This window comes from Lynx canadensis, chromosome A3, assembly GCF_007474595.2.
Source record: "Lynx canadensis isolate LIC74 chromosome A3, mLynCan4.pri.v2, whole genome shotgun sequence".
NCBI classification, from domain to species: domain Eukaryota; kingdom Metazoa; phylum Chordata; class Mammalia; order Carnivora; family Felidae; genus Lynx; species Lynx canadensis.
In genome coordinates, this window is record NC_044305.1 from 51,792,784 (window position 1) to 51,805,892 (window position 13,109).

General features: G+C 37.1%; 1 protein-coding gene across 1 annotated transcript; it reads right to left on the bottom strand.

Annotated features, from left to right (window-relative positions):
- Nucleotides 1-376: 376 nt before the first annotated feature.
- On the bottom strand, nt 377-11,158 carry SULT1C4 (sulfotransferase family 1C member 4). Its single transcript, XM_030310291.1, has 7 exons — nt 10,781-11,158; nt 7,584-7,709; nt 6,908-7,005; nt 6,501-6,627; nt 6,189-6,283; nt 2,670-2,850; nt 377-1,719 (listed from the first exon to the last, which is right to left on the bottom strand). Exons 1-7 carry the CDS (start codon nt 10,947-10,949, stop codon nt 1,604-1,606), a joined length of 912 nt encoding a protein of 303 aa, XP_030166151.1. The 5' UTR covers nt 10,950-11,158; the 3' UTR covers nt 377-1,603.
- Between the last annotated feature and the right edge of the window lie 1,951 nt (nt 11,159-13,109).

Consider the following 13,109-nt stretch of genomic DNA (forward strand, 5'->3'; position numbering starts at 1 on the left):
TGGATGATAGAAATATTTTCTAATGTCCAAGTAATAGCTACTAGGTATGTGTGGCTAGTGAGCATTTGAAACTTAACTGGTGGAAATGAGGAACTAGATTTTATCTATTTTTAATTAATTTAAATAGGCACTTGTAGCTAGTATATTGGACAGCAGTTAAAGATGATAACTTTTATAGGTACTACTTAAAATATAAATTTAGGTACTACTATCTAAAAAGTTAGCTGTTTTGAATTTCCTTGACAGACATATTCTTTCAGTTACTTATTTTTGTGCTTGTCCTATTTTGTTTGATGCAATGAAGTATATAGCAATGTTTCTATCTTGGAAACAAAATAAATAAGCGAAAATTTTAATAAGCACAAGAAAGACAATATATACCTACAAGAGATGTAATATACTTTAATCTTAATCACAAAAGAATTATACTAAGTGTAGAGAACTTCAGAAGAACAAATGATCTCTTCAGTTTTCAGTATTTGCAGAAGGAATGAACCACTTGCCCTGGTTATTGAAGCATGTTATATGTTTTGGATAAGTAGAATATGTTTTCAGATAGAGGCATGGTGAAAATAAAACTAGTAGGGTAGGAACCTGCAAGATATCAGGGCTCAGTGAGTAGCTAATTTGCTGAAGTAAGGAGATGGTTTAGAAGATGAAATTAAGCTAGAAAAGTGGTTTGGAAGATGAGATTAACCATATCATATGTTTATAGCTGCCTATGAATTGATGGTTAAAAAGCATGGGATTTATCTTTCAGCCACTGTAAATTCAGCGTCATTGAAGTATTATTTAGAGCTAAGGAAAAATACAATCACAATCCTGTTTTAGGAAAGTAACCCTAATAGATTTGTGAGGAAGAGAGAAATTAGTTAGGAAGCTTACACTAGTATGGGTAAAAGGTTTCTGAACCAGAAGGGTGGCTATAGAAATGAGACTTCATACAAGAAAAACTGAGATATTGTTGGTGGATTAGCATATGATTATGGATTTACTGGAAGGAGGCAAATCAAGATATGACTCCAAGACTGAATCATAGCACTGGCTGAGGTGAGAGAGAGAGAGAGTTAAGTATATAGGATGTGGTAATTGATAGGGATAGATGTATTATAGAAAGAACACTGAAGTGAATTGGAAAGTTTCATGGGGAAACAGAGTTACACGATGGTTACTTGGCTACCAATTACTTTCTGGGAGAAATAGTCACTATCTACATACTTTAGTGCTGTGTTGAGAAGTTAGTCTGAAAGAACACTTACTCTGAAAATTTTAGTGTTTTCTTATATAAGGAATGAAGAATTTTTAATGTTAACAAACACATGATCTGTAGAAAACTTAAACATAATGATAATTAGCAATGATGCCAGGATTTTAACCAGTGATGATTGAACCTCATTTCTTCCACACTGCCATTCTCCTCCCACTCTCCACCTTGTCCCCAATCTCTGTTAGCTTTATCCCCACTTTTTTACAGTGAACAAAAGCAAACACAATAAACAACTAGTCTGAGAACCTAATCCAATATTATGTGATCTGAGCAACAAAATTTAATTATTACCCAATAAATTAGGTAATAAACTAAAAAAAAATTTTGTTTTCTTTTTTATGAGAATTGGAAGTGGAAAGTTAGACTGGAATCAGCCATTTTCTTCTTGTAGTCTTCATCAAATCTCTCATTCTGAGCCACAGTAAAGTGATTTTTCCAGTCTCCAACTGTCCCTGAAACAGTCATGTGGGAGAGAGTCAATTTGTATTTCTCTATTTTCCCATTTCTGTGTGAATATTTCTGTTCTGCCTTCCTGGGAAGCAATATTGAACAAAACATTTCTGTTGCTAACCTGTCAATTTCATTCTGAAAGGAAGAAGAATTTCTTATCTGATCTGGTAACAGGAGAGCCCATTACCCACTGAGTCACATTAATGGGGGAAATGAAACTACAATAATTAAAACAGCAGGCATGGGGGGATTTCTTGTCTTTTTCTCCTGTCCTCTTTGCACGTCAAAGTGTGGTAGGTGCTTATGCCTATAGCTTTCATTGTATAGACCTACCAGGAAGGGCTTGTATGTGAGAGAATTCAAGGTATAGTTCTGAGGAAAAAAACAAACAAAAAAAAATCTCCCAAATTCTCCAATTGCAACTCCTGTTACCTTTTCACAGATTGCCTTTTCCTCCTGTAGAGCTTACCATCATCTATTATCCTGTGTATTCTTCTTGCTTATTTTATTTGTGGCTAGAATATAATGTTCATGAGGGGAGACAATTTTGTGTTTTTTTTCACTGCTCTAGACATTACCTAGAACAGTGCCAGGCACATAGTAGCCACTCAGTAAGTATTTTGGAATGAATTAAATCTAACTGATAGCATAAAGCCCTTGTAAATCCATTATAAAATGTATTCTTTGCCTTATCTCATTTAATTCTGTGTGTTTTCACCTTATCAGTAAGATCTCTGAAGAGTTGGGGGGGAAAAGGGGTGGGATTTAGACACCACACCTTACTCTTCAATTATCTGAACATTGTTTTCATTTCATTTGTGGTTTCCTAAGAATCCCAGAATCATTTGTTATAGAGCTTTTTTTTTCTTAGCCACAGGAAAGAAAATTCCCCCAAGGCTGTGAAAGGTTGCACAACACTTTTAAGATTATGATCAAAAGAAAATATAAAAACCTTTTCTCATGAATGGAGAAACAGAGTGGTTCATGATTTCAGTAGGAATTGATGAATAGTTTGCCATTGAATTCTGCTTCATAACATCAAATGAAGTGTGATGGAGAATTTTATCTAGAACTTCATGATCTAGGTTTTTTCCAATAAATTCTGCCAGCTTCTGAATTTCCTGCTTTGGATTCTATGATGAGAGTTGAAAGAAAAGTGAAGATTTGATATAAAACAATTGGTTTAATAAGAATACTGAAATGAATTAATAACAGTAATCAGTAACAAGCCATGAGATAAAATTAAAAAATCTTATATCACAAATGCTCAACTATCCATAAATGACTCATTTTAACATGATGGTCCATAATATTCTCTTTTTTATTAACTGGAATTATTAAGCTTTTCTTGCTTTAACATAGGAGCAAAAACTGAAGTGTTAGTGAAACATTCAGCATACAGTGACATGCAGTGCAGGGAGAGCGTTTCACTAAGAGTTATGCCCAAGTGTCCCATGGAAGTCAGTTATCGCGGGGGGTGGGGATCTTGGTCAATTAAATATCCAACAAGGAGAGTCCATAGACTGGTGATAAGAGCAAAGGTATTGTGGAAGCATAGTGTAAGACAATTTAAGGAGGCTGTCTCCTGTTTCATTGATAGAAATGTCCCCAGACCATTTCAGTGGTGGAAGTAAGTGGTGGCAGGAGAATGGGAGAGGACTATTTTGCACCCATGAAGTGCCCAAGAGACACCCATGACTAGTAACTCTACTACCCAGCATGTCCAGATGTTTATGTGCTCCTGAGAGTTCCAATGTTTCCTCATCAGAGGGACACACCACCCTAGGGAGCTGTGGCCATGGGAAGTCCCTATCTCTAGGAGGAGCGGTAAGGGAAAGAAAGTAGAAAGGCACAGCCTGACATCTGTGTCTTCTGCTTTAAAAGCTTGGATGTCAAAAGTGCTTAATTAATTGGCTTCACATAGGCTAGGAATCCCCAATGTTTATACCAGCACTATCAACAATAGCCAAATTATGGAAAGAGCCCAAGTGTCCATCGACTGATGAATGGATAAAGAAGATATGGAATATATATACAATGGAATACTACTCAGTAATCAAAAAGAATGAAATCTTGCCATTTGCAACAATGTGGATGGAACTAGAATGTATTATGCTAAGAGAATAAGTCAGAGAAAGATAAAAATCATATGATTTCACTCATGTGGAATTTAAGAAACAACAGATGAACATAGGGGAAGGGAAGGAAAAATGAGATAAAAACAGAGAGGGAGGCAAACCATAAAAGACTCTTAAACACAGAGAACAAACTGAGGGTTGCTGATGCGGTGTTGGGTGGGGAGATGAACTAAATGGGTGATGGGCATTAAGGAGGGCATTTGTTGGTATGAGCACTGGGTGTTATATGTAAGTGATGAATCACTAAATTCTGTTCCTGAAACCATTATTAGTTTATGTTAACTAACTTGGATTTAAATAATATTTTTAAAAAAGAGGAAAAAAAAAAGAAAAGCTAAGAGAAATTACACCAGAAAAAAAAAAGAGTGCAGAGAATATTGAGCTTTGAGTGACTAGTTAGGGGACATTCCAGAACATGATCACAGAAATATTTAAAAGGGCTCTAGAGATTCTAAGGTTAGACTACCTGTTCAATAAAGTTTCTTCCTGGCATCATAATACATTAGGATATACCCCATTAAAAGGGCATCATTCCTGATGATATATTCTTATTTTTACCCTATAATGATACATTTGATATCATGTGGACAAGCATTACCTACATGGAGTTTTCCTACTCTGTGTTTAACAGCAGAGTATTCCTTCCTTCTATGGCTTCCTCAGTTTGTCATATCTATTCATGAAAGAGCAAACATTTCCCTTATACGATTCCCTGCCATAATATTTCTTAACTGAATATCTAAGTGTAGAATTCTGTAGATAACTCTCTGCACTAAAATAGGGCGCATATCTGACCTTTTCTGTTTGAAGAAACTGTGGAGTGGAATCTAAACAACAACCACCAAACTTATAGATACAGAGAACAGATTGATGTTGCCAGAGATAGAGAGTAGGATGGGCAAATGGATGAAGGGAGACAAAAGTTACAAACTTCTAGTTATAAAATAAGTCCTGGGTATGTAATGTGTAGCATGGTGACTATAGTTAATAATACAATGTTGTCTATTTGAAAGTTGCCAAGAAAATAGATCTTAAAAATTCTTATCACAAGAAAAAAATTCTCTAACTATTTGTGGTGATAGATGTTAACTGGACTTATTGTGGTGCTCATGTCAAAACATATACAAATATTAAATCATGTTGTACACCTGAAAATAATATAATGTTAATTGTCTATTGTATCTTGACTAAAAAAATAGAAAAATGATTCTGTTTTGCTCTTTTTTTTTTTAATTTTTTTCAACGTTTTTTATTTATTTTTGGGACAGAGAGAGACAGAGCATGAACGGGGGAGGGGCAGAGAGAGAGGGAGACACAGAATCGGAAGTAGGCTCCAGGCTCCGAGCCATCAGCCCAGAGCCTGACGCGGGGCTCGAACTCACGGACCGCGAGATCGTGACCTGGCTGAAGTCGGACGCTTAACCGACTGTGCCACCCAGGCGCCCCTGTTTTGCTCTTTTGATGTTCTGTAGAAACAGCTAGATGAGGCCCAGCAGTGACTGAACCCAGGAGACATACATCTAAGCTAATGTGCCCACAAATCCCCTAGGCATTTTATAACGCATCTTATAAGGTGCACATTCTGACTTAGTAGGCTTGATGTGGGGTCTGAGAGCCCCATGCAGCTAGTCTGTGAAACACCTTTTGAGTAGCAAGTCTTTCAGTGATAATTGAAGAACAGAGACTCTAATTTTCATAGATCCCTGTATTTAGTTAAGTCATAGATAGTATTGGGTATATTATAATTTATAGTAAACTCCCATGAACCTCATCTTATTTAGTCCTCACAGTAGATCTTGGAAGAGTATATATTACTATCTAGTGTTTGCATTTAGGGAAACTAAGTAAATCTCTAAGATGTTAAGTGTCCTTACCAAGAATAATTGCCAGTAGGTAAAGCCACAATTTGAATTCAAGAATTTTGAATCTAAATCATTAGTATTTTCCATTACACCCTAAATTCTTAACCCATTTCTCGAAATTATGTTTCTCAAGTACTAATGAAAAAACACAAAATGTGCTAGGAAATGTTTTCCTTTCTAAATGGAATTTTAAAATAGATATGGAAGAGGAAAATAAAGGTATCGCTTGCAATTTGCCTATATGGAAACAGTGTACCATACCCCAGAGCACCAGGAAATTGTAGATGAAACTATGTGATACATAAACTCCTGATATCCCATGTGTTCTTTGATTCATGGACAGCAGTAACCAATGAAATGCAGCATTTTCTATTCCCTGTTTCAATCTATGAGTCCCCAGTAGGGTCCATACATTATGACTTAAATGTCTTATGGTCCAATGGGAACATTTTATATGGCACTGCCCCTCACCTTCTTCAGGTCCTCATAGAAGAGGTAGACAATGCGGTGTTGATCTTTGGCTTTCCACCATCCTTTCACATGGTCATGCCATGATCCCCAGCACACTGTAAGGAGGATGAAAAATAGGGTAATGAATCACAGAAGCCCAACAAACAAATATTCCACTGAAAGGAGATTTCCTAAAGAGAGGGAGAGTATCATACTGATGATTTCTTCACAGTAAAGCAGGCAGAGGCCCAGATATTCTAAGGAAATGATTTTTTTTTTTTTAGAGTGTTTGAGAATTTTGAGACAGAAAAGAAACAAACTGAATTCTCTTACCTTTCCCAGCCAGAAAACTCTCAAAATACTCTTCCCAGGTTCCTGGAGCAGGAAGAGCTTTATTCATTCTTTGGAAATGGTAATAAGACACCATATTGTCCTTTGGATTTCTTGCTACATAGATTATCTAGGAAAGTAGCAAAAATAGGATTAGACTTATATTTTGTTATTGCTCATACAAATTATGTTCAAGTGGGTACATTCCATACAGATGAGATTTTCTGATGCTGCATTCTTATGATTTTGACTTTTGTGGGACTTGAAAAAGACTCAAATCAATTTGCATATTGATTATTGTGAAGAGAGGGACTCTTTCTTCTTTAACAAGTGAAGTGTCTCAAGAGGAAATTAAAGACCACTCTGGGGTTGTTTTAAGGAGTAAATTGTGAATTCCTTTTGGTTTTTACCTTACAGTTTTTCTCTAGGAAGGATGGTGGCAGCAATTGGATGGGAAGATGTGTTTTCAGGGTCCGTGGTGAGGGCATTTGCTTAGCTTGTTCCAAACCTGCAAAATTGATTTTTGATCACTCACCACCATTTTTTTTTCTATTTGCCTCAACATCTTACTGCTTCCATTATTACTACTTTAGGAACAGTTGAACAATTCAAGGCAACTATGAGAGCACTGTAACAGTAGATCTGATATGAGATAATATGTGTAGCTTATGAATGATTTTTTAAAGCTAAAACAGTCTTTAGCCATAACAAACAAGAAACCAAACAAATAAGAACCTAAAAGATTCAAACCCTTCCATGATGAAATTATGTCACTTGGGCTCAACTTTGTGGAATACAATTAATTTCTAATGGAGAATAAAAACTTGTGTATAATCAGTAACTCCATTAGAAAATGTCTGGAGTTTAGCAACGGCCAGACACAGTTAAAAAAATACAGTCACATAATTCATTAGTAATGCTTGAATGCCTAGAATTTAATTTTTTTCTAGTTTTTCAAAGTGGTTGTATTAATTCTTATGTCTTTTCTATGATTTTTTTTTCAGCTTGAATGCCTGTGAATGTGATAGTAAAAAATCCTAAGTGTATATTTAGGATCATAGTCAAGTGTTGCTATTCCATACTCACCAGATCTCATGGATGGGACTATCCATTCGATGAAAGGAAATCGTATGTAAGTAGGTGCTCGTTGACTTTTGTCAACATCACCTTCATTTTGTATTAAGTCCACTATCTCCTGAGTCCATGTTGTTCCTTATTCCACATGTAAGATGAAGATGCACAGACATTTAGTATACTACATTTCTTAAAGATTTTTTTACATTTATTTATTTTTGAGAGACAGGGAGAGACAGAACACAAGTAAGGGAAGGGCAGTGAGAGGGAGACACAGGATCTGAAGCAGGATCCAGGCTCTGAACTGTCAGCACAGAACCCGATGTGGGGTTCGAACTCACAAACTGTGAGATCATGACCTGAGCCAAAGTTGGATGCTTAACTGACTGAGCCACCCAGGCGCCTCTAGTATACTACATTTCTTAAAATATGATCATATTTGTTAGAATACCTCTCTGAATTTTAAAGCTAGGTTTATAGTGGAATTCAGAAAACATCATTTTTTATTTATGTCTTATGTTATCACAATATGAATTTTTATACAAAGGCTGCAATTTGGAGTGGACACTATATTGATAAATATGCAGTTCATTTCTTTTTTTGCCTGTCACAACCATTAATTTGAATTGTTATCTTATTGATATAGCTGCATTGTTCATAAGAAAGCTAGAATGAAAGGTCTTTCTCACCTGATTATGATCTCCTGGAGAGTAATCACTATGTGGTTTTCAAACCGTTTCCCAAGCACATAGTGGGGCTGCTACATAGGAGCTACTTAATATGTGTTGGCTGAATGAACAAGTGAATAATTAGTATCTGGGCTGGATATTGATCATTGGTACTTAGTATCCATTTTCACCCATTTCTTAATTTTCCCCTTATCTCAGGGACTGAAATGCTAAAAAGTGCATTATCTAGACTTCTTTGCCACTAAGATTCTGAATATTATTTAGATTCCCCTGATGAAATGCATTGAAACGTTGAAGAGAGATAGAGGTCATTCTTCCCGAAAGGCAGCTTCAATAGATAGAAATTTTGCAGAGGCCATACCACATTTTGCTGCCCAGTGTCTCAAATGCAAGAAGCCACTGGAAGAAGGGCCCTTTGTCTCCCAGGCCCAGTTAGTTTCTGTGTGCTGTCTGATTCTGACTGATACAGTGCCTACCAACTAAGTCTTCATCCTTTGATGAAGAGCTGTTGTACTAGACATTCTGACAAATCCATGTCAGGAAGATGAACAATTTGAGAATGGTTCTCTGAATCCTGAATCTGGGCTAATCTTCCTATTTTCTCTGAAATCAGATCTCTATAGACTCCTTTCCTCATACTGTCAATTTAGTGCTTTTAGCTCTACAGCAAGGGCATAGGTTAGGAAACAATGAAAAAAATTACATTTTATATCGTAGATGAGTTGGTCTCTAATATTTTCTGGCACCAACTCTTTTATTACAGGATAAAAGAACAATATTTCTTCAGCTATCTAGTCAAAGAAAGTTAGAGCTATTTGTACTGGTTTTAGGTGGTCACTCTGAATTTATAGCCATGGGCCAGCTAAAAATGGGGCAGGCTCACATGTTGCTAGGGGTTTGGGGATGAGTGGAATTTCTCAATACATCCTCTAGAGGTCAGTGATTTTATACTATATTTTTTCTCTTGGCTCATTCACAGAGTATTTATTACTCTTTTAAAAATTTAGGTGTAAGCCATATTTTTCATCCATGCTTGTTCATTCTCCCCTCCAATAAATTTAGCCTTTATTAATGGATAAGGTTTTAGTGATGATTAAATATTACATTAGCTGGCAAGCATATTATTTATTTAGTGTGTTATTTGGATTGTTGAAGCCCCATTAATCCTAACCCATGAAAACCTTAAATAAACCAAATCTTGCTGCTCACATTTGGGAGGCGGAGAAAGATTAACTATTAAACATTATGCTGAAATGATGATCAAGTAGAGTTGTGGACAAAATTAAGACTATGACATGTGATTCTTACCAGTGAATTCTTTTACATTCACAAACTTAGGAAAGTTTAATCCTGAACAGGCTCACGATGAGTAAGATTAGAAAATTAGGAGTCTAAGGCTCTCATCTGCTGGTAGTCTTTTATTAGGATCATTAGATATAAAGACTCAATAGAGGTTTGAACATAAAATCTCAGAAAATGCTTAGGTTTAGATTTTTTGGTGTGTGTGCATGTACATGTGTGTGTGTGAAAGAGGGGTTATTGACAGGTAACTTGATTTTTCAAAGAGCAAATGTACATGCAATCTGGCTGTGAATTAAATAGTGTATTTTTACTATATATGTAATATGCACAAAAATCTGTAGAGAACTATTTCTCCCTACTCATCCTAAAATTTTTATGATACAGTGGCTGGGCTCAAGTATTCTTACTTTTATAGCAACTTCTGTTAAACTAATTACTGAAACAAGGAAGTAGGTTCACAACATGCCATGATGGAAGATGGAAATCAAAACAGTAGTTCTCAGACCCTGAACTGAGAGAATTTTGAGGGCTTCTGGGGGCTGCTGAGGTGAAATCAGCATTGCAGGACCAAAGCTCCCATAACTCTTCCCCAAATCAGCCTTGGGATCCCCTTTTTAGCTCACACACACAAAGAAGTTGTTTTGTTTTGTTTTGTTTTGTTTTGTTTTTTCTTTTTTTTACAGGATCTGCAGTAAGGGCCTGCATTGGGAACAAACAAATCAATAAATCTAGCCCTTTAGTTCTCAGCTCTTTCATTCACTCTTTACTGGGGAAGTAAAAAAAATGTACATCAGGGGCACCTGGGTGGCTCAGTGGGTTTTTAAGTGTCTGACTTTGGCTTAGGTCATGATCTCGTCATTCGTGAGTTTGAGCCCCACATCAAGCTCTGTGCTGACAGCACAGAGCCTGGAGCCTGCTTCAGATTCTGTGTCTTCCTCTCTCTCTGCCCTTCCCCTGCTCACACTCAGTCTCTGTCTCACTCTCAAAAAAAAAAAAAAATTAAAAAAATATGTACATCATAGGAAGAATTAAATTCTTAAAATTTGTACGTCATTTTAATATTTTTTTCTGTAGTTTCAGTTTCCACAAGATATATATCTTAGCCATATCACTCCGTCCAGTAAACAATTTCCCACTCCTTTATTTCATTATTAATGTACTTTCCCCACTTACCTTCCTAACTCTCTTCTTCACCTTCCCCTCTCCCCTACCCCCTACCTGCTTTAGGATAGGTGACAATAAGTAGATCATCAGACTTGGCTTGGAAGTTCCAGATCTGGTCCCAGATGTTACAGGTAGGTATGGGTTGCATTATCCCCTTCACGTAGTCGACAGGTATGCGCTCTTTTCCATCAAATTTAAAATCCTCCATTTTACTTAAGGCCATTAGTATCAGAAATCAGAGTATTGTACCAGATAAAATGTTACTGCTCAGTCAGCACAAAGCTGCATTCTTGTTATTGTACAGGCAATGCAAGACTCAGACTGCAAGTTCTACCTGGACAGCCTGGGGATGGTTGGCAATTAATGTTCAAACCAGCTACAGGCCTGCTAGCCCCAGTTCCAGGAAACAGGGCACTACTGTTTAGGCCTTTGTACGCAGGCCTTTTCTTAATGAGCTCCAGCCCTCCTCCCATCCAGGCTCTGACGTAATGCCAGAGGCCCTCCCAGATCCTGGCTGCTGTGTCATGTTCACGTTCAGTCCTGTTCTTCTGTGTCAGTTTAACAAGAGTTAGTGCCATGTTGTTTATGTTTCTCTTATTTGTGTTCATAAAATAATTCACATTCATTTGTTGTCTCTTCTGTGAGTGTTAAGCTAATTAAAAAGTTGCAGGAAATTTGCTCACAGAACGGAGGTAGCGAATGGAGGTAGCAACATAGAATAACTTCCCTGAAAGGCTGAAGGGAAATTTCTGTGGGCTGTTGGCAAGAAGGTCCTAGATTTGAATCTCCCAGCACAAATATCTGGAAGGGTCAGTGTTGTTATTTTTAAGAGTAAAATAAAATATGCTCTATTAGAAAAGGTTCTCTTCATTTTGTAGGCTATACAGTGTTAGTATCAGAATATGCACGTCTCATTTAAAGCAAAAGAGATGCAGAAAACTCCTTGCTTTTTCCTTGGAACCATTTCTGGTTCCTTCTTGGGTTTTCTCCTCCTGTTTCAACCATAACCTCTTTTCACCTCTAAAACAAGGCCAGATACCTTTTAGTTTTTAACTGCTAAATATTACAGGACACCCACTTAATTTTCCTGTCTCTTGTGATATAATAAAGAATATATAGGGGAGCCTGGGTGGCTCAGTTGGTTAAGCGTCCGACTTCAGCTCAGGTCACGATCTCGCGGTCCGTGAGTTCGAGCCCCTCGTCGGGCTCTGGGCTGATGGCTCAGAGCTTGGAGCCTGCTTCGGATTCTGTGTCTCCCTCTCTCTCTGCCCCTGCCCCATTCATGCTCTGTCTCTCTCTGTCTCAAAAATAAATAAACGTTAAAAAAAATAAAAAAAAAGAATATATTTGGTATTTGTCTCTGATTCCTTGAACAGAGTTTCAAAAACTCCTGGAAGTTCCTGAGTGATTGGAGTGATTGGTTATCCATAATGAGTCCCTTTAGACTCTACCTGAATTTATACTAAATGAGGTTTCAGTATCATCTGAAGTAGGTCCCTCCTATTTCCTTGCTTGGGGCAACTTTTTTTCCTTTAGAGCAGTTATCAGAATTTAGTCTTGTTTATTTACTTGTTAACATTTTCTATCTCTTATTCTACACTCAAAGGCAAGTAAAACAGGGCCTGGGCTCTGTCTTGTTTCTCACTTATGCCACCTAGTGCCTAGCATGCTATTATTTCTTGAGATAAAGAATGAGTAAACCTAAATAGAAAATTGAAGAAGTGAGTTCTCTGAGCCATCATTATTGTGGGGAGTAAGCCTGGGGATTTGGTAGTCCTTAGACAGAAGTCAGACTGCCTGCATTTGAATCCTGTGCCAAGTCCTAGTAGCTGTGGACCTGCAGACTTGGCACACATTGGGCACCAAAGATAAAGTTATGCCCTTTTCCCTTCCAATTCTTTCCTGAACCTTCCCCCTCTTCCTCTCCTCCTCCTCCCCTCCTCCCCTTCCTCTTTCTCCTTTTCTTTCCTCCTCCTCCTCCTCCTCCTCCTCCTCCTCCTCCTCCTCCTCCTCTTCCTCCTCCTCCTCCTGTTTCTCCTTATTCTACTCTGTTACTGTTACTTTCTTAGTGTGGAGAGGAGATTGCAACTCTCATTGCATTCTTTGGATGTCAGATGCAAGCTGTAATAGGTGTTCAGGCCACAAGTGTGATCCATTGGAAAAAATTATGACTGGACTTTCTAATATATTTTTCTTAGGAAAAGTCAGAGTGCTGGTTACTCTCCTTAAACAGGTTCTTTTAAAAATGTTTTTTGCAAAAAGAATATGTCTAAAATGTATTTTGGTACAGCAAACTGTTGTAAAACACAACTATTGGAAAGTGAGTTAAATTTATTTAAATAAATATTGAATAAAATTTAATTGAAATTGTGTTCACTCCTTG